Here is a 25825-nt window from a genome sequence, read left to right as displayed (position 1 = left end):
CTACACCACGATTGCATGACTTCAGCATCACAACTATTAAGCTTTCGAAAACTCAAGACTTTACTTAAAAACATTTTCCCTAAAAGTTTGATTCAGAATTGTTAGTAAAGGTGCAATTATAAACACAAGGAGGCTTTAAAAGTGGAGAGAGAATGTGGAGAGAGAATGAGAAGGTGTGATGATGTTTACTCTGTGCACAATCCTATTTAGCTACAAGTTAAAGCTTTAAAAAAAAAAAAAAAAAAAAAAATCAAAAGGGGGGTATTACTGATGTATTTTATGTCATAGAATAAAACTTGAAAATATTCACTACTAGGGTTGTAAAGGTGCGGAAAGTTTCTGGTAAATTTCCGGAAACTTTCTGGAAACTTTCAACGGGAACAACCTGGGGAATTTTGGAAATATTCCAATTTGGAAACTTAACAGGAATTTATGGGAATTTTCAGGAATTTATGAGAATTTATGCGAATTAATTGGAAATTTTGGGAAATTTATATAAATGTATAATATTTATATAAAATGTATCATATAAAAACATATATATATATATATATATATATAAACATTTTGTTTGGTCATAACATGAAATAAGTTATTTATTTTTTGCATTCAATTAATTCTAATTTAGTAAATATGTAAAAAAATATATTTTTATTGCAGCAACTGTTATGTGTTATGTATTTCAATGTCACATGATCCTTCAGAAATCATTCTAATATGTTGATTTGATACTCCGTTAGTATCAATGTTGGAAACAGTTGTGCTGCTTAATATTTTTTTTTTTTTTTTTTTGGAACTTGTAATACTTTTTTCAGGATTCATAGATAAATAAAAAGTTAAAAAAGAACAGAATTTATTCAAAATAGAAATCTTTCTAACAATATCACTTTAATATCACTTTTTATCAGTTTCACACTGAATAAAAGTATTAATTTCTTTCAAAAAAAAGAAAGAAAAAAATTACTGACCCCAAACTTTTGAACAGTAGTGTACATAGTTACAAAAGATTTCTATTTTAAATAAATGTTGTTCTTTAAATTTTTGTTCATCAAAGAATCCTGAAAAAAATTATCACAAGTTATAAGAAATATAAAGCAGCACAACTGTTTCTAAAATTGATAAGTGAGTATCAAATCAGAATGATTTCTGAAGGATCATGTGACACTAAAGACTGGAGAAATGATGCTAAAAATTCAGCTTTGCATCACAGAAATAAATTATATTTTAATGTATATAAAAAAAAAATATATTTTAAATTGTAGTAATATTTCACAGTATTACTGTTTTTGATCAAATGTGCATGTTATGGACTGGGAATGCACAGTGCATGCAGGGGGTGTGGCCTCAATAGCCTTGCAGTATATAGTGTGCTGTGTGAATGTGCAAGGTAAAAATTCAACTGAAATTACATTAAATCTGGTTGTTTTAACCAAAATTATTCAACTACATTTAAGCACCCTGTTATAGGCTAACCTGCAATTTTGAAAATTCCCTGTTCATTCCCATTAATTTCTGTTAATTCCCATATATTCCCGTTAATTCCCATATATTCTCGTTAATTCCCATGGAAAGTTTCCAGCTTTGAAAATTCCCAGAATTTTGTAACCCTATTCACTACAGACCTATTACATAAAACCCCATTAAAAAAAAAAAAAAAAAAAAAAAAAAACAACAACATTGACTTGGGGTGCTAAAATGCTAAAAACTTTTTTCGTGTTTTGGCCTACAAAAATGTGTCATCCCTGCAGAACTTTATACATAGTTTAACCTCACTCCTGACATAGTGCCCTCTGGTGGCTATGGAAGGATTGCTGTGTGAATGTATCTGTCAAATGGGAAATGTACAGAATAGCATATGACCATACTACTTGTACTTTGTCTCCTCTTTGTTTGCAATATAATTCACATTGTTAAATGTTTTTGCTTGTAATTGGCTTTGTTGCTAAATGTCCCCGAGACCACCATGATTCAAAGAGCATTCCTCTCAAAATCATGAGGAATTCGCTTTTTCCGACTTTCCTTTCTTTTTGTACAACCCCGTACTTTTTCCAGGGATTGTAAAATCAGCCTGTACAGATGCAGTAAGCGCTCTCTCTCTCTCTCTCTCTCTCTCTCTCTCAGATGTCTGACTTACCATGTCCATCTGTGTGTAATATTTCAGGGTGAGTGATGCATGTTTTGCCTTTATATGGTTGTAAGGTCTCATATTTTCTCAAAGGCTCCTACTGCGGCTCACAGTTTCTCGGGGAAACCCAGAGTCAAACTCAAGAGGCTTTCAGCTAGTCTGTATTAAGAACAGCACCATGAATCTTACAGTCTGATTCTTGTTCAAGGACAACACAGAGAATCTACAGTTTATATGGAATTAAAACTGCTACACCAAAGGGTCCTTTAGCAATGATCAAAGACACAAAAATACACTACAAATACACTACAATTTGAACTTCATTTCATATCATAGAAAGGAACCCATTTGGAACTAGCATTATCCTGTGCATGCTAAAATTCATATCATTATTAGTAGTATTTGCTAAGACAAGCATCACTAGTGCTATTGCTTAAACAGATGTGACAATAAACCCCTCTAAACTATCACTTTAATAGTGCACTACCATTGACTGAGACTGACCTACCAGGCAAAACAGACAATAATATCAATCTACCTCATAAAGTATATTTTATCACTTATGTGCAATAATGTTCACTAAGTAATTGCAGTATATAGTACTTAGCTATACTTAGCTGTATAAACCTAGTACTTACCTACTTGTCTAACTGTCAAATCATTTTTTTTTTTCATTCTGTGTACCTTGTGGTACTATTTTCTATATTTATTGTCAGTTTTTATGGTTATCTTGTAATCCCTGTGACCGCTTACGACACGTGTCACTGTTGTTTCCTGAAGAAAAATGAACTGGATCATTAATATGTACGCCCCCAATATTTGCATATGCCAGCCCATGTTCAAGGCATTAGACAAGGGCAGGCAGTATTAACGTCTGGATCTGTGCACAGCTGAATCATCAGACTAGGTAAGCAAGCAAGGACAATAGCGAAAAATGTCAGATGGAGCGATAATAACTGACATGATCCATGATTACATGATATTTTTAGTGATATTTGTGAATTGTCTTTCTAAATGTTTCGTTAGCATGTTGCTAAAGTACTGTTAAATGTGGTTAAAGTTACCATCGTTTCTTACTGTATTCACGGAGACAAGAGCCGTCACTATTTTCATTTTTAAACACTTGCAGTCTGTATAATTCATAAACTCAACTTCATTCTTTATAAATCTCTCCAACAGTGTGTAATGTTAGCTTTAGCCACGGAGCATAGCCTCAAACTCATTCAGAATCAAATTTAAACATCCAAATAAATACTGTACTCACATGATCCGACGCATGACGAACATCTTGTAAAGATCCATTTGAGGGTTATATTAGCTGTGTGAACTTTGTAAATGCACTGTATTATAGTCGAGAGCTCGAGGGGCAGGGGGCACACGATTTAAAGGGGCCGCAGCCTGAATCGGTGCATAGTTAATGATGCCCCAAAGTTAATTAATTAAAAAAAAAATCTATGGGGTATTTTGAGCTGAAACTTCACAAACACATTTAGGGGACACCTTAGACTTATATTACATCGTGTAAAAACTGGTTCTAGGGCACCTTTAAAGTGACAATAAAGATGACCTTGACTTATATTTTAAAAACAATGAAACAATGAAAAATAGGTGAAAAGCAGAAAAAAATCCCAGAGACAGTGAACGAGGGACCCGAGTCACATCTAGAGACCAACACCACAGAGACTTGGGAATGAGTTTTCTATTTACCAGTTAAGAACACCTTAGCAACTGCATAGCAACTTGCTAAAAATCACTCCAAACTCCTTAGCACCTGTCTATCAATGCCCTAGTAACAACCCAGAACACAACACAGATCTAGCAATGACCTTGCAATGTCCTAACAACCATTCAGAACACGTTAGCAACCACATAGCAACACACTGCCAACCACCCAGAAAACACTAGCATTGATGGGGTGTGTTTTTCACTTTTGTTTTCTTGTAACAATTAAACTGAAGCATTGTGCTTGAGATAAAACAGTAAAGATATATTCAACGTTTACGTTTGTCATTCATCTAAGGTGTATCTCCAGCCTGAGAAGCTGGGATAGGCTTCAGCATAGGACTAGCAGTTTGGAGAATGGATGGATGGATTGACAGAACTTTTAGGATTGTTTTTTAGATGCTGGGATGAATGTTACATTTTGGATTATTGTCGTGTTGTTTTGAGGTGGTAGGTTTGGTAGCATTGTTCAGGCTCTTTGAGAACCCAACAATGAAAATGTCAATACAATTTCAGTTCAGTTCAAAATTGCAGCAGCACTACTTTTACATGCATTTGTTGCTATGAAACTCAACTATAAGACTTAAGATGTGGTTGCATTCACAATTTCACATGGACAGCAGTTATAGGGTAACACTAAATACAGCCCATTTTAGCTGGACAGAGAACAAAGTGATACAAACACACACACTAACCTTCATAACCCTTCTGTCTCAGACATGAGCAGAGACAGATATCTAGCAATTTATCTCTCCATGGCATGGCATAGTAGGTCAAGAACATATAGAAAAGCTAGTCATCTTCATGCTTTTTTGCCCAGTATTTTCTCTTTTTTAGGTTTTTGAAAACATCACTAAAACAGCAACACTATTGCCCTCTACTGGTTACAAAGAAGCTGCTTAACTTCACAGTTTTTTTATAGTTATTTTAATACATAATTTGTTAATTTTCTTTGGCAACTAGCTAAAATAAAAATATGTTTAAGTTTTTTTTTTTTTTTTTATATATATTTTACTTAATTTCAGTTAAAGTTATTTTTTAAATTCAAGGAACAAAACAGGATTTTTTTTATGGTTTTAGTTTTAGTTAACTATATTAACCCTGGTTTTATGTGATATTTAGGGGCGGATACATTTATGTGTATTCATTTAGCAGATTTTTTATCTAAAGTGACTGGAAAATGAGAATTACTGGATCAATGATAATTGGATGTGTCACTCAAACAGTGTCATCTTACCATTGTGCAGCCAGGAGAGCTCAGGCAGCGGTCTGCCCTCTACTGAGCACTGCAGGATGAAGTCCTGTCCCTCTGACACCGAACAATCTTTCAGAGTAGAGCTGAACACCGGGGGTTTAGCCTCCACCCTCACACCTACAACATACAAGAATACACAAATATAATTGGGCATTTGTAACCACATAGCATCTGAAAGCAATTGCTTTCACCAATAGGTGGCACTGTCAGATTAATAATAATAACATGATAATAATAATAATAATAATAATTATTATTATTATTATTTATAAATGATTGTTGACAAATAACATGCCCATAAATTTTTCCATCAAGATGTTCAATTAGGATAAAATATTAAAGAATAGAATTACCATTCCACTATACAGAAACTTTTTTTTCTTTTTTCTTTTGGCAACACTTTATTTTACAGTGCCCCTGATACACATCTTACATGTAGTTACTATAGTAATAACAGTAAATTATGCATAGCTACAAGCAACTAACCCTAAACCAAACCCTAACTCTAATTATACAGTAAGTGCATGCTTTTATTAATTTTACTTGTTTGTATTGCACTGTAACAAGGGCACCTTAAAACAAAGCATACTTTGTTTTTTTTTTTCTATTGTAGCATACTTTTATTCAGAAAAGATGCATTAAATTGATCAAAAGGGGCTTATAATGTTTCTAACAAAAGATTTATTTTTTAAATAAACACTGTTCTTGTAAACTTTCTAATCATCAAAGAATCCTGAAAAAATGCATTGCATATTCCACAAAAACATTAAGCAGCAACTGTTTTCAACATTAAATAATAAATGTTCCTTGAGTACCAAATCAGCATATTAGAATGATTTCAGAAGAATCATGTTAATGTATAATCCATGTATGAATTAATGAGCTCATAAAAGATAAAGTGGGCATTGCTCATAAAGATCAATAAATTGTTGTTTTTGTTATTATACCAGTTAACCCCCACTGAGCATTCTTTGTTTGCATTAGTTCAAATTTACTGTTAGTTTTGAGTAAAAGAATGTAATTATTTTGATAAAATTAAAAAGGTCTAATACTACAGCTTCGATTTTTGTCCTCTGTTTTACTCTTATAATCTCATGGTGACAGTAATTTCTTAATTTGTGTGAGGAGTTATGAAAATGAAAAAGTCGATACCTTTAATATGACATATTAGCCTCAGCTGCACCATTGAGGAAGAAAAAAACTCCTGTATGGTCGTCATGAAAGCACTTGACTTAACAACATCCCTTAGGGCTTTTATTTCAAAGGCATACATATTTGGAGAAATATTGATTGGTTGATTGATTTTCTATAGAGAGGACAGCAGTAATATTTAATCTTTTTTTTTTTCTTCCCAAAATGAGGCAAAGCCAGAGGGTACCCTCGCACAGAAAGTACACAAGCAAGACTCAAAGAGTCATAAATCTTATAAGATTCCAGGAAATCCCTTTGGACAAAGGCATCCGAAGATCGCTGCAGTTGAATAACATTCAAATAAAGACACTTTAACTGATGAAACATGAAGATAATAGATAATGGTGATACATGGTTTATCTGTGTTCCTCAAGCCATCTCAGGTATTTTTATAAGAATAAAGTATATTTATAAAGCAATGCTAATCGACACAGCCTTTATCACAGTTGTATTTTATACACTATAAAATTCCTAATTCTGTGATAAGAAGCACATGGGGTCACAGAAGGTTATTTCACTAGACTGTCAAAATAAAAACATGGTTTTAATGTCATACATTGCCATGTTTTGATGTTGTGCTAAGCTAAAATGCTAGCTAGCCCTTATGAACCTGTTACAAGGAGTGATTATGTTTTATGACAAATTGTGAAAAGTAAAGATCACTGGGATGTCTGAATCATTGTTCTTTTTTTAAGAAGATATTTTGATACAAAGCCAAAGGTGAAGTGAGAAGTTTGTTCAAAGAACTGAGGGATTAAAACAGGGTGAATAGAAAGTCGCAAGAAAATATAATAAAGACAAAAGAATAATAATTAGAGGTGACCAGTTTCTAATAACGTCACAATACATTTAAGCCCTTAATATTTTTTTTTTCTTTATGACAATAATTAATTATGACTTGACAAAAAATGAGACCACACATATGCTTGTAGTGCAAAGGCTTCATGAATTATATCTATTTTAGTTTAGGTATGCCATTTCTTGGGGTTTTCCAAATGGTGTGTGAGGGTGGGGGGATGCGGGGTGGGGGTGCAGGCTAACAGGTTAAATGGCGATCCCTAAAATGTAGATGTAGAAAATGATTACTCAGTTCTTACGCTTGACAGTCAGACTCCAGTGGACCGCAATCTTTCCTTTTTTGTTGGTAGCGGTGCAGCCATACTGTCCCGTGTCAGTTATGTGAGCGTTCTCCAGACACAGGACGTGCAGACTGCCCTCCTGTCGTGTGCTGACGCCTGATCTCTGTCTGAGAGGAGCTCCATCTTTCACCCAGCTCACTGTTGGCTCTGGAGACCCAGACACTGAGAGAGCACAGAATGAGATCACTCATTTAACAACATCAAAATAACTTTACACAACTTTACACAACATCTACAGTTCTTCTTACATATTTACTCAAAATTCAAATGTAAAAGTTTCATTTGTATACGGGTCATTGACGAGTAAGTGTAAAAAAAAAAAAAAAAACTAATGGAGATATAATTAATTTTTAAGTTTTATGAAGTGTTAACAATAAGATTATGTGGTTTTTATAATCAATTAACACTGCTTTTGTCATTTTTTACAAGATGGACAAAATTTGTCACCAAAAAAGTCATTCGGTTTAACCACAATTTCGGTTTTACCGAATGACACTTTTGGTTATACCGAATGATGATATTTTCAAACAATGCTAACAGGCTGATATCTAGCTAGCTAGCTAGCAAAAGGACAATCAAACATTTTATATTTAGTAGAAGTTTTTAAAATATTACAACATTTTCCATGTTTTATAGAGGTTGTACCGAATGACCTGATGTTTTGGGATATGCGTATGCGTAATTTTCAAATAGTTAAGAGAGAATTAGCTACTTTGCTTCACAACCATGGTCCTTTGCAGGTGTCTGAATAATGTCACATCCTGTCACATGATATTGAACACATGACTTGATCCAAAATGGTCCCTTTATATTGGTTACTCCAAATGACATCAATGAAATTAATTCTTTCTCATAACAAAGCAACGACTTCTACACATAATTTGAAAACCATTTTACACTATGTTGATATATGATGTTATAAAATCATGCCAGAATAAAAAAATATATACATTTATTACATTTTAAGATATTTTAATCACAAATGAAATGGCTGTATTGGCCTTTGGACGGTTAAACCGAATGACCTTTTGACACTTCAAAATCTTTAAAATATTTTTATATGTAGCAAAAATCTAATTAAAACCTTTTGGATTCAATAAAAGTGATCTAGCTGTAATACCTTACATACTTTGGATGTCATATCAGTGTTTTTTATTATTATTAAAGGTGCCCTCGAATGAAAAATTGAATTTATCTTGGCATTGTTAAATAACAAGAGTTCAGTACATGGAAATGACATTCAGTGAGTCTCAAACTCCATTGTTTCCTCCTTTTTATATAAATCTCATTTGTTTAAAAGACCTCCGAAGAACAGGCGAATCTCAACATAACACCGTCTGTTACGTAACAGTCGGGGTGTACGCCCCAATATTTGCATATGTCAGCCCACGTTTCCAACATTATAAAAGGCATTACACAAGGGCAGCCAGTATTAACGTCTGGATCTGTGCACAACCAAATCATCAGACTAGGTAAGCAAGCAAGAACAATAGTGAAAAATGGCAGATGGAGTAATAATAACAGACATGATCCAAGATAACATGATATTTTTAGTGATATTTGTAAACTGTCTTTCTAAATGTTTCGTTAGCATGTTGCTAATGTACTGTTAAATGTGGTTAAAGTTACCATCGTTTCTTACTGTATTCACAGAGACAAGAGAGCCGTCGCTATTTTCATTTTTAAACACTTGCAGTCTGTATAATGCATAAACACAACTTCATTCTTTATAAATCTCTCCAACAGAGTAGTATTAGCCGTTAGCCACGGAGCACTATCAAACTCATTCAAAATCAGAAGCAAACAATATAACAGTATACAATATCTTTTAAAAACATAATCTAGGGCACCTTTAATGCCTTTGGACAAAAAAATGATGTCATTGACCCATACATTTGTTTCCCCCAGCAAAGAACTAATTGTCACGTAACTATTGTAGGATGTCTTTCATATTTCCAGAAATTAAAATCAGAAGCTAAGATGTAAAGACAAAAATCTTAACCTAAAGATCATAAATGTTCATACAGTTCAAGATCTTGCTGTTTTTTGACCCACCTAAGTGGGACTTAAGTACATCTTTACTTGTATTTCATCTTTATATATGTAATTGCATGATTAGTTCTATTGTCTTTGAAATATAGTTAAAGTTAATATGTACTGCCGAATGTACTGACGTTAAAATATACTTTAAAGTCAGTTCTATTGAAACGTGTGTTATGCATTAAAAATGTATTTGAAAATACACAAATGTAATGATGAAGTTGCAATTTAGTACATTTAAATATATATTAACTTTAGCTGGCCTCATCATAGCTGCATTAACCAATCAGCATTCAAGACCAGAACTAAATACTAATACTACCCTAGTGAAAAAAAAGTATACTAAGTATACTTGCAGCAAGACTAATTATTAGTATATTTCAAGTGTGTTAATGATTAGTTCATTTAAAGTGTGCTATTTTGAAACAACTAATTTTGTACTAAGTATATTTAAGTTGAAATTAAGTAGTATTAAAATACAACTTTAAGTATATTTAGTATACTTATGTGTGCTAAATTGGAACAACTTCAAGTATACTTAGTACACTTTAAGTATATGTCTGTGTAGGAATTAATTACATGCTTAATTAGTGATATTAAAGTGTACTTAAGTTGGGTTATAAGTATACTTTATTTGTGTTAAAAGTATATTTTTTTGTTATAATATACGTTGTATTATAAGTATACTTTATTTCTGTTATAAGTATACTTTTATTTGTGTTATAAGTATACTTTATTTCTGTTATGAGTACACTTTGTGTTATAAGTACACTTTATTTGTGATTTAAGTACATTACAAAATAATTACGAGTGTCTTCAGAAAACACAAGCAATACACTGTGTACAGAATTATTAGGCAAGTTGATTTTCTGATCATATTTTTTTTTCCAAGCACATTTTACCAATTCCAATCCACATCAATCTTAATAACTACAATAATATTGATTTTAACCATTTATAAGTGATATATAATTGTTCATGAAGGCTGGAAATGAAAAATGCCTTATATTCAGGTGTGCAGAATTATTAGGCAGGTTTTCTTTTACAGGCAAAATGAGCCAAAAAAGAGATTTAACTCAGACTGAAAAGTCAAAAATTATTAAATACTCATGAGAAGGACGCAATACTAATGCAATACTAGAAATTGCAAAGTTAAAGCATGACCAAGGGACAGCAAAATGCTCATTGGGTCAGCGGGGTCAGACAAAAACAGGTGGAAAAGAAAAGACACATGTTAACTGCAAAATAATTAAGAATTAAGTGTGAAACCATCAGGAACCCTTTAGTCTCCAGCGCCACCATTTTCCAGAACTGCAACCTACCTGGAGTCTCCAGAAGTGCAAGGTGTCAGGATCTCAGAGACTTAGGTTAGCTAAAGAATCCTAAAAAATGACCCGCACTTGATAAGAATCACAAGCTGAAGTGTTATAAAATACATGAAGACTGGGTTTTTATAGACCTTATAGACAGACAGCTTGAGAGTGACTCCTGAAGGACCAGCACCACATCCTCTTGTACCACTGTTTGAAGAATTTATCTTCCAGAATCTGGCAGTAAGTTTTGGAAGATCATTTTTAGTCCATCTCTGCAAGACAGACATTTCAGGATAAGAGATGGACTAAAAGTGAACTCAAACACCTTACTGCCAGATTCTGGATAAATTCTTCAAACAGTGGTACAAGAGGATGTGGTGCTGGTCCATCAGGAGTCACTCTCAAGCTGTCTGTCTATAAGGCCTATAAAAACCCAGTCTTCATGTATTTTATAACACTTCAGCTTGTGATTCTTATCAAGTGCGGGTCATTTTTTAGGATTCTTTAGCTAACCTAAGTCTCTGAGATCCTGACACCTTGCACTTCTGGAGACTCCAGGTAGGTTGCAGTTCTGGAAAATGGTGGTGCTGGAGACTAAAGGGTTCCTGATGGTTTCACACTTAATTCTTCACCTTAATTCTTAATTATTTTGCAGTTAACATGTGTCTTTTCTTTTCCACCTGTTTTTGTCTGACCCAGCTGACCCAATGAGCATTTTGCTGTCCCTTGGTCATGCTTTAACTTTGCAATTTCTAATATTGCATTAGTATTGCGTCCTTCTCATGAGTATTTAATAATTTTTGACTTTTCAGTCGGAGTTAAATCTCTTTTTTGGCTCATTTTGCCTGTAAAAGAAAACCTGCCTAATAATTCTGCACACCTGAATATAAGGCATTTTTCATTTCCAGCCTTCATGAACAATTATATATCACTTATAAATGATTAAAAACAATATTAATAGTAGTTATTAAGATTGATGTGGATTGGAATTGGTAAAATGTGCTTGGGAAAAAAATATGATCAGAAAATCAACTTGCCTAATAATTCTGCACACACTGTATACACTGAATATATTATTTTACAGGTAATAGTATATACTGTATGCTCAGTACCTTTGGCTTATTCCAAATATTAAACATTACACACTTTGCAGTCAATAATACACTTTGTATACACTTTGTACTTTGTATAATATAGTCAACATTTGAAGCGGATCAAAACCTTTAATCAGAGGTGTCCTAACTTTTTTGATCCACTTCAAATGTTGACTACTGTACTTTGAATTACATAATCTCACACAATACAGTTGTGCTACTATTTAAATACAGTTTAACACATTTTCCCAAAGTTGAATGCATTTGTTTTCAAGGCCATTAAAATAAATAAAATGTAACAACATCACTAATGAAGAGACATATTTCATTGACAAATCCAATAGTTTTTATTTAAACTTAGATTCAGCAAAACTTACCATGTTTTTCATTAAAGAAAAAAAATATATATATATTGGACCATGGTGACCCTCTATACACAAATACAAATTACACATTATATTCCATTTTCTGATGAGCTTCTCATTGTGTCTGATGGCACAATGATGACCGCTTACAGAGGCAGTGACCGCAGAGACTCGTGAAGAACAGCATCTGTTGACAGAATATACCAAAGATATAAGACAGCATGTTCAACTCTTTATTCACGTTTACAATAGTCTGTCTAAATCCTACATTGAACCAATACTATTTTTGAACAGTAAATGAGGATTAGCAGCAGGGAATCAGTATGGCATGTCGATATTGTTTTCGGTACATAGTCAAGCATAAAACACTTTATGAATTAATATCGTACAGAATACGGGCCGATTTGACCAATCATATGAATGTTTTGGTGCTGCATACAAACATGTGCCATAAACCACCACACAAAAACTCAAAAAGGAGATATCAAGCCGAAATATCGCTCTCCGTTTGTTAAAGAAAATAAAATAAAGTTTGTTAACTGGTAGACTACAACTCACCTCCCAATAGCAGCACTTTTCTCCGGTTCTTTCAGGATCGCGTAGGCCATTAGATTAGCCGGTTGTCGTCGCCATCACGGTCAGTCTGTGATGTCACTTGATTGAACTGGTCAGAATCCCCAAGATTGAGCGATGTATTGCGCTTTCAGTGTTTTATTAAATAAATTATACATTGCGACATTACACTTCACCTGAGTGACTGAGCGAGGGGATTCAGACGACGACCGTGACGTCAGCAGCTCTGATTGGCTGAAGGCAGTGAGCAACAAAATCTGATTGGTCACAGACCAAGTTGAAGAGACATTTGAATTCCGATAAGTTTAACCACTCGACATATTTTTTTTCGCATTACTTGTGCTGCATGCTGGTGTGTTGTTTAATATAGATTTGTGTGTTCGATTGTAAAATGATTCTGCCAGTGTAAACTTAATAAACATTTACACATATTTGGAAATTGTATAGGCTACACTGCATATACTAAATGGGCTTGTAATGCATTCATACTGAAATAAATAGCACAATGAATTCCAAGGATGAAGAAATAAACTTAAAAATATAGGCTACTCAAATTTAACATTAGATACACTACAACTTCAGGATATTAAATAATGTATTTTTTAAATATACTTTCAGTGCATTGTTACAATGATCAGTTTCAACACACTGTTAAAATATACCTCAAATATATTTTTATAAAGTGCAAATAAATACACTTTTAAAAAATAAACTGAACTTACACTTCAAGTATATTTTTCTAAAATATATTTTTAGAAAATATACTAAAGTACAATTATTTTAAAGTGTGTTAAAAGTTGCATTGTGAAAATATGATACTAATATACTTTTTATATATTTAATGATAGTACATTTTTTGTTAGTATATTTGCAGTGTACTATAGAAAAAGGGAACATATTTAAAATACAATAAAGTATACTTTTTTTTCACTAGGGTATACTAACTAATACTAACTAAATTCTATATTTGATCTCAGCCATTTCAGTTCACCAGACTCACCTTGGCATCTGAAAGTGACCTTTTCACCCTGCACAACCTCTTGGCTCTGAGGCTGATAGTCAAAACTGGGCAGAGTTTCTATGATATCCATGTTGCTCTCTCTGGTTTGTTGGCGGCCGTCTCTGCTGGACTCCACCCGTGACGGTTCAGGCATCTGTCCTGGAGCTCTGAACGTCTCCGAAACTCTCTTCGTGCCATGTGACTCATTCTTTCCAATGTTTTGACTTCTTAAATTGACAAAGTTTGATGTCTTGTCAGTAGCTGGTGATTTTCCCTCTGTGGATTTGCTGATGGGTTGTGAGGATAGGGATGATGTTATTTTTGGTGTATCATCTTTGGTCATGGGGGGATCACTAGCAACAGTGGTAGTGGACAGTGGTGTGCGTGTTTCCACAGTTGCTGTTCGGACAGGTGTGCTGGAAGTTTTCTGTTCAGTGTCAAGACCGTTGGTGCTGTGCTTGACCACAGATGGTTTAGAGAGATCCTGAGATCGTTTGGGAATGCTAAGGAAAGAAAGAATTCAAGTGAACAGTCATTGCTGACTGTAGAGGTGCACTAGAGTAGGGCTGTCCAATACTAAGTTCCTTTAGTCGACTGTTAGTCATTCATTTAATTCATTAGTCGATTAGTCGGGGGGGAAATATTAAACCATAATGAGCATTTAAAATATAAATTAAGCGCTCAAGCACACGCATAAAGCCTGCCACAGCAACAGCGGCAAACATCGCATTAACTTTTCTGAGATCAAAACGCATTTGAAGGCTTTTTACAGTTCAGAATCATTACGGTAATTATGACATGGTGTGAACGCACCTTTACGTTTGAGGTCGCGCATCACTTTTTTGTGATCGTTCTGTCTTGAAATGTTCTCACACTTTGGATTTTCTGCCTGACATATAACTGCATGGACCAGCCGTGCACAATCTGTCACTGCGTGAATTCACCAATTACGGTGGATTTAAATTTTTTTCAGCGACTACCCGACTACCTTTTAGTCGACTCATAGGGGGCAGCCCTACACTAGATAAAAAAAATTCAAACTGGATCAGGACCAGGGGTCTGCAAGGGAGTACTAGGAGATCAGTTTAAATGATTACAGAACAAGTGTAAAAAAAAAAAAAAAAAAAATTAAATTAAAGGTATAAATAAATAAATAAATAAATAATAATAATAAAAATGAAAGAATAAGTAAATAAACATAAAAATAGAAATACTGCATTCAGCCAGTTATATGACTCACTTTTTGTCAAAAGTACTATTCATTTTTTTATATCTTACATGGAAAAGACTTTTGGTCTTTGAAATTTAGTACACTGCTCAAAAAAATTAAAGGAACACTTTTTAATCAGAGAATAGCATCAAGTCAGTTAAACTCTTGGGATATTGATCTGGTCAGTCAAGTAGCAGAGGGGGTTGTTAATCAGTTTCAGCTGCTTTGGTGTTAATGAAATTAACAACAGGTGCACCAGATGGGCAACAATAAGACGACCCCCAAAACAGGAATGGTTTTACAGGTGGAGGCCACTGACATTTTTTTCTCTACTCATCTTTAGTGACTGTTTTTCACTAGTTTTGCATTTAGCTAGGGTCAGTGTCACTACTGGTAGCATGAGGCGATACCTGGACCCTACAGAGGTTGCACAGGTAGTCCAACTCCTCCAGGATGGCACATCAACACGTGCCATTGCCAGAAGGTTTGCTGCGTCTCCCAGCACAGTCTCAAGAGCATGGAGGAGATTCCAGGAGACAGGCAGTTACTCTAGGAGAGCTCAACAGGGCCATAGAAGGTCCTTAACCCATCAGTATCTGCTCCTTTGTGCAAGGAGGAACAGGATGAATACTGCAAGAGCCCTACAACATGACTTTCAGCAGGCCACTGGTGTGAATGTCTCTGACCAAACAATCAGAACAGACTTCATGAGGGTGGCCTGAGGTCCCGACGTCCTCTAGTGGGCCATGTGCTCACTGCCCGGCATCGTGGAGCTCGATTGGCATTTGCCATTGAACACCAGAATTGGCAGGTCCGCCACTGGCGCCTTGTGTTTTTCATAGATGAGAGCAGTTTCACCCTGAGCACATGACAATGTGAAAGGGTCTGGAGAAGCTGTGGAGAATGTTATGCTGTCTGTAACATCGTTCAGCATGACCGGTTTGGTGGTGGGTCAGTGATGGTCTTTGGAGGCATTATCCATGGAGGGACGCACAGACCTCTACAGGCTAGACAAAGGCACCCTGACTGCCATTATGTATTGGGATGAAATCCTTGGACCCATTGTCAGACCCTATGCTGGTGCACTGGGTCTTGGGTTCCTCCTGGTGCACAACAATGCCTGGCCACATGTGGCAAGAGTATGCAGGTAGTTCCTTGAGGATGAAGGAATTGATACCATTGAATGGCTCTCATACTCGCCTGACCTAAATCCAAAATGGACTGCTGCTGCTAGCCTGCTGCAACATTTTTTCACTTTGATTTTTTAGGGTGTCTTTGAATTCAGTCCTCTGTAGGTTGATAAGGATGTGGCATCCTTTCATTCCTAACACATTACCCAGTCCATATCAGCACAGATATCCAGCATGATATTTTAGCCCATTGAGATCTGATGTGTTTTCAAAGTGTTCCTTTAATTTTTTTGAGCAGTGTATTTTGTTCTATATTTACAAATGCAAGTCGAAAATAAAAGGAGAGGTCTTTACTTACTCAGTGTCTCCATCTGCAAGAAAGCAACAGAATAAACCATAAGAATTTCAGACTTTAAACTGTGAGCTATTTAGCTGTATAATATTGAGACATTAAACCCAAATTGCTATAGTTACTGCCCTGTTCTGTTACCAACGATTATGGTCCAACAAGGACCCAGGGCTCCAGCCTCATTGGTGGCTCTTTTCTCGCAATTTTGAGATGTAATATTTATACAGTGTGAAATTATTTTCAAAATATGAGATATAAAGCTGCAATATTCACAATGAATTCTTCATTTACAAAATACTTTGCCAAAGTATGCATTTTCAAATTGTGCCCAGACTGGCCTGGTGTAGAATCCATCCGTAATCTGTTTCTCCATCAATCCATCTTTCTCTGTTACCTTGCACAATGAGTTCAGCGGTTGCAGAGGCTTTCCCAGCACTGTTGGCCACCAGACACGTGTACACACCAGCGTCCTCTGAGCACACATGGCGAATCTCCAGGAAATGCATTCCTGATCTTTCAAACATGTTATAGTGATCTGATGGTTGTATCTTTTCTTCTACCTGATAGAGGAAACACGGAGAATGAATGTTCCCACACTACCTGCACTTGACCCAACCTGTGATTTAAAATATTGCTTAATCATGTCTCACCTTATACCACTGCACCAGTGGCTGGGGTCGCCCCGTGATCTTGGCAGAGAATTTGCCACTCTGTCCAACTTTGAGATAAAGGCGAGAAGGTTTAGTCACAAACTTTGGGGGGCTTTCACCCCAGATACTGGGTCTATTCTCTACTGCAGGAACACCCATAGATCCACTGGTGACAAAAGAGAGAAAATGTATGTAATGCTTCTAATTCACAAGACTAAACCCAGGAACATAAATGTATTGCTTGAACATGGTGTTTCTTTTAAAATTAGCCCAGTTATGTCTTCAGGTGGCTGGCAGCAATGGCAAAAATGTTAATTAAGAATGCAAATTTGACAGCTGGTTGATAATGAAAAAACGTGAGAAAAAATGATAAGCTAGCTTATCAATTTTTCTCACGTTTTTTCATTACCAACCAGCTCCGAGATGAACCGCAACAATATATTTAATTTTAAGCAATAACAAATTAGACTACAAGACTTGTGAATCATTTTCTTCACTTGATGATAGAAAAAAATACAGTATCAGTAAACCATGAATAACTAACTACCAAAATGATATGGCATGTTGTGTATTTCCTACTAATGCATGAAATTTGCTTGTGTAGTGCTTTATGGATGGTATGTATCTCACCCTGCTCTGTTGGAGGAAGGAAGGCTGTATTTTTTCCCAGCATTTCCTGTGTGGGATGGAAAAGGTTATTCATGAAGCTCCAAATACAATGTTTAAACTCATCCATAAACACACAGAATTCATGAGAAACTTAAAAAGCACATATTCCCCTCTCCTCTTTCTCTTTCTCTCCTTCCTTCATAAACATGCTACAGCTGCTATTATCTGCTGCTAGTTGTAAAATACTTGAATGGCTCCATATGTTTGTGTTTTTGTGAAGTATGCTGGGGGAAGTTTATTAAGCATTTATTAGTCTATAAATCAGTACAGATGTAGTGCTGCATCTCTGACTGTGAATAATTTACTACAGGTAAAAAGTGTAAAATGAGAAACGCAGTATACACTGTGATGTAAACTTGTATGTACTGTAGGGTCAACTGCAAAGTAAACTGTGATGTATTAGAATGCAGTATACACTTTAGTGTTTATTCTATTCTGTAATATTTACAGTGTTTCTGCTGAAATGTACAGTGTTGTAATTGGTGTTTCCTCAACTGTATTATTCACAGGGAATAGGAAAAGTGATTTTTGTTCAGTCTTTAGTTAAATCTGTATGTAAAATGTTAAAGGAACACTTCACTCAAAAGACTGTATAACTTTCTTTCTTCGATGGAACTGTGAAAATGTTATAGCATGTCCAAACTGCTCTTTGTTATTTAATGAAAGAAGGTGATTTGAACAGTCAAGCTCCAAGAAAAAAAAGACAAAAGTACATACTGTAAGCTTTGTGTGATAATGCTCAATCAGTCATTTCTATCAATCCTCTTGAGGTGATGCAAATGTCACCATGACCATCAAGACCATCTAGATAATTATTTACCTTCCACAATGATCTCCACGGTAACCTGGCAGCTCCCAGCATCATTGACAGCTTCACAAGTGTAACGTCCTCCATCGTCATTCTGGACTTCCTGGACCACCAGGCTGAAGGTTCCACGAGCACTTTGTTCCATAGAATAACGATCTCCTGCTATCAGCAGCTTCCCATTCCTAAACCAGCAGACCTGGGGCTCTGGAAAACCACGTACCTGACAGAGATCACACATACACAGGAGGCTAAGAGATTAACAATCCAAGAAATGTAAAATTAGTCAAACATACATAAAGAGAACAATGTCTTTCTCTGTTGTTTCTGCACACAACCACATGAACACAGTAATTACATCAGCAGTAATTAGTCAACATGACTGTCCAAGCAAACGAGTGTGTTAGACAGATATAATGCCCTCCTGTCACTAGCATTCATGATTCTGACCAAAGGAACCTGCTGGGTGTGTGAAACAAGCCAAGACTGTGTTCCATAATTAAAAGGTTCAGTGAGACAAATATGAACGGCATTCTGGACATGCTTGAAATCCAGCGAACAGAATCGGGAACAGCCTTCATTACTAGTTACTCAGTAACTGATTATCAGCATCGCCCTGCTTATAGACCAGGAGGGAATGAGCTCTGCTACTTATTTCCTGACTTATTTCCTGAGAGTGCAGCATGTGTGTGTGGTGTGTAATGAACAAGAGAAACTTCATACCAACCACAGTACTTCTCTTTCTGTCATAAATCTTTCTTGATTATAATAATTTATGGTTATGCCAGAAATTCAAAATAACACTAGCAAAAAAAGTGCAGAAAATGAATCATGGTGCCATGGTCCAACAATCCTACTTCTGTGGATCGTTGGACATGGTATTATGGTAAATCCAGGGCTGTCCAATCCTGCTCCTGGACAATCAACGTCGTTGCATTTAGCTTCCTAAAACGGCTGCTCTACAATGCAATGACTTGCACGCAAAGGTATCTCGCGAAAGGGCAGCATGACGACCATGATCTACAGTAAAATATTTCGTGATAACTAAATGGATATGTATAGAGTCCATAAAGAAACATGGTGAAGGAAAAAATACGAGATGGTGGAAAAATTATTTGTAAATGCTTTTGCGTTCTCTCGCAAATGTTTTGCGCTTCATCTAGAAACTTTGCGTTCTGCCGAGACACTTTGTATAAAATATTTTCCTTTAAAGGTGCCGAAGAACATGTTTTCAAAAGATGTAATATAAGCCTAAGGTGTCCCCTGAATGTGTCTGTGAAGTTTCAGCTCAAAATACCCCATAGTTTTTTTTTTTTTTTTTTTTTTTTAACTGCCTATTTTGGGGCATCATTATAAACGCGGCAATTTATGCAGCGCAGCCCCTTTAAATCTCGTGCTCTCCGCCCACGGAGCTCGCGCTTGCCTTAAACAGCTATAAACAAAGTTCACACAGCTAATATAACCCTCAAAATGGATCTTTACAAAGTGTTCGTCATGCAACATGTTTACAAATTTACAAATATCGCTAAAAATATCATGTTATCATGGATCATGTCAGTTATTATTGCTCCATCTGCCATTTTTCACTATTGTCTTTGCTTGCTTACCTAGTCTGATGATTCAGCTGTGCATAGATCCAGACGTTTATACTGGCTGCCCTTGTCTAATGCCTTTCATAATGTTGGGAACATGGGCTGGCATATGCAAATATTGGGGGCGTACACCCCGACTGTTACGTAACAGTCGGTGTTATGTTGAGATTCGCCTGTTCTTCAGAGGTCTTTTAAACAAATGAATTTATATAAGAAGGAGGAAACAATGGAGTTTGAGACTCACTGTATGTCATTTCCATGTACTGAACTCTTGTTATTTAACTATGCCGAGGTAAATTAAATTTTCCATTCAATATAAGTCTAAGGTGTCCCCTGAATGTGTCTGTGAAGTTTCAGCTCAAAATACCCCATAGATTTTTTTTTTATAATTTTTTTTAACTGCCTATTTTGGGGCATAATTAGAAATGCACCGATTCAGGTTTGTGGCCCCTTTAATTCTCGTGCTCCCCCGCCCCCAGAGCTTGCGCTTGCCTTAAACAGCATAAACAAATTCACACAGCTAATATAACCCTCAAAATGGATCTTTAAAAAGTGTTCGTCATGCATGCTGCATGCATACATAAGATCATGTGAATATAGTATTTATTTGGATGTTTACATTTGATTCTGAATTGAGTTTGAGGCTATGCTCTGTGGCTAAAGCTAACATTACACACTGTTGGAGAGATTTATGAAGAATGAAGTTGTGTTTATGAATTATACAGACTGCAAGTGTTTAAAATGAAACTCCTTGAATAAAGTAATAAACGATGGTAACTTTAACCACATTTAACAGTACATTAGCAACATGCTAACGAAACATTTAGAAAGACAATTTACAAATATCACTAAAAATATCATGATATCATGGATCATGTCAGTTATTATTGCTCCATCTGCCATTTTTCGCTATTATCCTTACTTGGTTACCTAGTCTGATGATTCAGCTGTGCACAGATCCAGACGTTAATTCTGGCTGCCCTTGTGTAATGCCTTGAACATGGACTGGCATATGCAAATATTTGGGGCGTACATATTAATGACCCCGACTGTTACGTAACAGTCGGTGTTAAGTTGAGATTCGCCTGTTCTTTGGAGGTCTTTTAAACAAATTTTATTAAAAAGATTTATATAAGAAGGAGGAAACAATGGTGTTTGAGACTCACTGAATGTCATTTCCATGTACTGAACTCTTGTTATTAAACTATGCCAATGTAAATTCAATTTTCCATTCAATGGCACCTTTAATTACTTTGGAATACTGTTTAAATACCATGGTAAACAAATATGGCAATCATATGGTTCCATTGTAGATATCAAAGTTCCATGGTACCCATTTTCAGAATAAATGCCAATGTGAAACTCGCCAACACAAATGTTAGGGTAGTTGCCAGGTAGTTACACAGTTACTAAGGTGTTCTAAGTGTTTTTAATTGTAAAAAAGCAAAATTGATGTCATGACAACTTAGCAAAATAAGAGCTAAACTGTCTTGCCGCAGCAAACACCACTAAATATGTATTATTTTCATTCGTCCAGAGAAATCTTTTGTAGCTTTGAAATGTCTATCAGTTATAGATGAAAGGAGCACCTGATCCGTCTATAATAGAACAAAAACAAATGCCTGAGTCATTACGATGGGAGCGGTACTACTTTGGTTCTTGTGAAGAGCTCAGACTCTCCTGTTCACTTCATTGATCTCTTTCTACTTTTCTCTCAGTTCTATCAACCATTCCAAATCTGTGTGCTGACCATGTCTAATAAGGACAACGTATGGATAATCTCCCCCCATTCGGCCTGTCTTTTACCAATGTTGGCATGTCTCATTTCTGCAGATCTCAGTGAGATTGTTTAGCATTGTACATTGGAAGAGGTCCAGAGTAAAATCATGAAACACAATCTTCCTCTCTGTCTGCAAACCAGCAGTGCCACACATTCACTTCATATGAAACAAAAACCAGAGGAAACTGCTAACTACTACAAGCTGCAACAGATTTCAGATCGAATATACAAATTTATACAGCTCGATGGCTAGTAGACAATAGATTGATTCCAGATGCCCTTACGAAATTCCAAGGCTAAAATGAAGGCAAAAGCTTTACCATACAGCAAGGGTTTCTAGGAGCATGTCAAGACTGGCCTCTCTTCCTTTCAGTCAAATGGATCTCACGGTGACAGGTCCACTTCACTGCAGATTTGCCCAAAAATAGCAATATTAGCTGAGAATTCTCTATTAAATCAGAGCAGTGCTGGTATTTCCTCTATGTCGGCTGCTGTTTTTCTTGTGTACACTCTCTCAGTTTGAAGTCTTTACTCTGAGACTTGTGGTCAAGAGCTCTACCTCAAAAATCCAGCAGGACTCACATCCGATGCTGAAGGGAGGAAAAACACAGGGTTGTTTGCACAAAACATCTGCTTTTTTTCATGTTTTCTCTCACACAATTCATACTGACAGCACAAGTAGGGCACAAGTCTTAAGCGAGGCCAGACAAAGAGAGGAAACTATTGTATTCTCAGTGTATTGCTCTGTAAAGAGAATCAGTCAAAAAAGGATAAATTGATACATTTTTGTACATGGTAAACTCCCCACCAACTGTTCTGGGGTGTGTTTCCCATACAACAACATAATTCACTGCTTCACTACCGTATAACGATGCATTGTTGAGCAAATCAACTAGTCACGACTGTTTCCCGAAACCATATTGTCGTTCAGCCACGTTGGTGAATGATGTCATGCAGGTGGTGGAGAAATAACTTCTTTAAATGAATCTGTTGGAGGTCGAATTAATGCTAGATTTTTTTTACATGAATTACGGACATGGCATCTGAGGACTAATTCTCAATTTTCTCAGTTATTTTGCTTTATTTCCAGATTCAATCATAGGCTTGTTCTTACGTACTAGAGCATGTACGCACATGCGCACACTTCAAAATCGTTGCTTAAATTCTCTTGACAAACTAAAATATGTAAATGACATTTGTATTCTACATAAAAGATATGCACTGTACTTAATGTCAGCTTGCTTATTTTGTCCACGTCATAAAAACAAGAAACTATGCTTCTAACCACAGCTCGAGAGCTGTCGTTCCAACAACACAAGTTTGCGATGCAGTTTGCGAACTATCTTAGTAACGACGGAACTTGCGATGTTTGTTGGCTAACGATGCTTTTGGGAAACACACCCCTGGGGTGCATTTCTCATAATTCTCTGCTTAACTACCATAGCACAATGCATCAATGGAGAAATTTAATAGGTAGTCACGACCGTTTCCCGAGCTGTGGTATAAACGAAACGCTATTGGCTATTTTAAAAAAGGGCCGAAGCTGTTCGATATGTCCCGCCCTGTCTTCCTGTTTCAGTTGAAATTACGTCAACACATTGAATAATGCTACGCGTTCCAAGACACTTCAGCGGGCCTTTAACTATACAGAACTGTCATTAATTGTGTCACACAGGTGGAGTACTACCTTCTGCTAATTGATCAGTTTGAGATCAAATTAATGTAAGATTATTGCTGAAAATATTAGACATGACATGAGACTACTTTGCCATTTTTGTTACTTGTTGTTTTGCTTTATTTACATATGTTTGATTCCATCACTGGTTCCCACTTTACGTCGTACTCTGGGGTTTCCCCAGGGTCCTAGAGCACATGGAAACTCTTCAAGAACAGTGCTTTTCTTTTAAATTTGAAGTGCATAGATTGCACTGCATGTTAGCTTGCTTGCTTTTTGCCCAAGAGCATAATCTATTGAAATCCACATGTCATACTAATAAGAAACTATGCTTCTAACTACAGGTTGAGAGCTGTAGCTTCAACCACACAACTTTGCTGTTTGCGAATGTTCATTAGAACTTTGGTTTTGATAAACAAAATCTGTGAACTAATTAGTAGCAATGGAACTTGTGACCATAGTTGGTTGATTCTTTTGGGAAACCCTACCCCCCTGGGTGGTTGCTAGGTATTGCTATGTGGTCACTAGCATGCTGTTAAGTACTTTCCAGGGTAAAGGCGAGGTGTGTGTTTCCCATACAACGATCCAATGGTTAGCCACCAAAATACTATGCATTGTTGGAGGAATTACTTTTACTTCAATTACAAGACTGTCATTTGAGCCACGTTTGTTTAAGTGTAGAACTGTTTTTAATGACATCAGAGGTGGTAGACTAATATCGTCTGCCAATTAATCAACTTGAGATTGAATTAATGTCAGAGTGCTATAGCTAATTTACATGGACAACAGAAACACTGTTTGGGAAACACCAAATCGTTGAACAATGATGGTAAAGAACTTGCGATCACCGTTGGATAACGCTGCTTTAGGGGAAACACACCCTTGGGTTGTTGGCAGCTAAGTTCTTGATTAACCCAATCTCATGGGAAAATGTAACTATTTTACAAGGTGGTGATTTCATATGAATTTGTATAATTATTTGTATAATGTGAATCATAACCATCACTGTGGCATTAGCAGATCATACAAAAACACACAAATAGTTATGAATTGCCATGGGAATGTGTTGGGTCGATAGAGTGTTCTGGCTGGGTGATTGTTTACTGATGTAAAGGCCGTTCACGCCAATAACGATAACTGTAAAGATAACAATAAAGATATAGTTCTAAATATCGTTGGGATCACTTTCAGAACAATTTTTTTTTCCAGCTGTTGAATGATAAAACACTGACAGCCAATCAGAATCTGTTCTAATTTAAGCACCTGCACATTTATAATGGCAGACTTCATTGCAGAGAAGTTAACTGCCAAGGTCCAGAAAAAGCCACCACTTTTTTGACAAGTCAAACACCCTTTTCAAGGTTACTGTAAAGAAAATGGATAGAAGGAAAACAATCGGCCATACCCGATTAGTATTAACGATGAGATCATTATGCCAGGCTAGCAAACAGTGTAAAATAAAATTAGGTATCAGCGCTAGTTTCGAAAACAGTTTCGTCTTGCTTCCTTTGAAGTTGCAGTGAAAAAGACTAGGCATTGTTTTTATTCCACAATTCACTTAGTCGGCTAAATTCACTGTTAGATTAGATCGATTACACTAGCTAATCACTCGAAACACAGCATGCTGAGGACATCTGCTGGTTAAAGCCGTGTAAATGCAACAAGAACAGCAAAAATATGTTTTACACACCGCAGCATGTGAGCTTAGAATAAACAGACCGTTTTAATTCGTTGGTGTGCAACTATATAGCAAATATAGTTATCGTTATAATAATTTTCTTTATACTTCATGGTGTGAACGGGCCCTTAAGTCTCCATGATACTCTGGGACTCTTTAGACAGATAACATCAAACCTCTCCTCAGTAAACTGCATGATTTGAGTTATCATTTTATAATAACAGTGCAAGAAGAGTTACATGTTGAAGTTTATTATTTAGGTTAAGGGTTTGTTCAAATCATTAAACCTATAAGTATAACAATTGTGCTGTAATTATAGCAATATAGTAATAGTGATGTTTGCCTTTGCAAACACTACTAAATACACCCTTGGTACATATCAGTAGATGTACAGTGGCTAGTGAAATGACAGGAGTACTCTTCATTTTAGCTTAAGTGAACAGTAAATAATTTTCAAGGGCACTGTATGT

At 35.9% G+C, this 25825-nt stretch overlaps 1 protein-coding gene across 1 annotated transcript in view; it reads right to left on the bottom strand.

Annotated features, from left to right (window-relative positions):
* The window catches only part of mylka (myosin, light chain kinase a), a 114986-nt gene that overhangs the window by 53341 nt on the left and 35820 nt on the right, over positions 1-25825 (bottom strand). Inside the window, 8 exon segments of the mRNA XM_048192919.1 lie at positions 5085-5219; positions 7391-7594; positions 13818-14320; positions 16516-16528; positions 16901-17066; positions 17157-17322; positions 17787-17832; positions 18646-18853. Of these exon segments, the coding sequence (XP_048048876.1) occupies positions 5085-5219; positions 7391-7594; positions 13818-14320; positions 16516-16528; positions 16901-17066; positions 17157-17322; positions 17787-17832; positions 18646-18853 (1441 nt within the window).

Source organism: Megalobrama amblycephala, linkage group LG6 (assembly GCF_018812025.1).
Source record: "Megalobrama amblycephala isolate DHTTF-2021 linkage group LG6, ASM1881202v1, whole genome shotgun sequence".
NCBI lineage: Eukaryota > Metazoa > Chordata > Actinopteri > Cypriniformes > Xenocyprididae > Megalobrama > Megalobrama amblycephala.
This window is presented reverse-complemented; position numbering and strand designations above follow the sequence as displayed.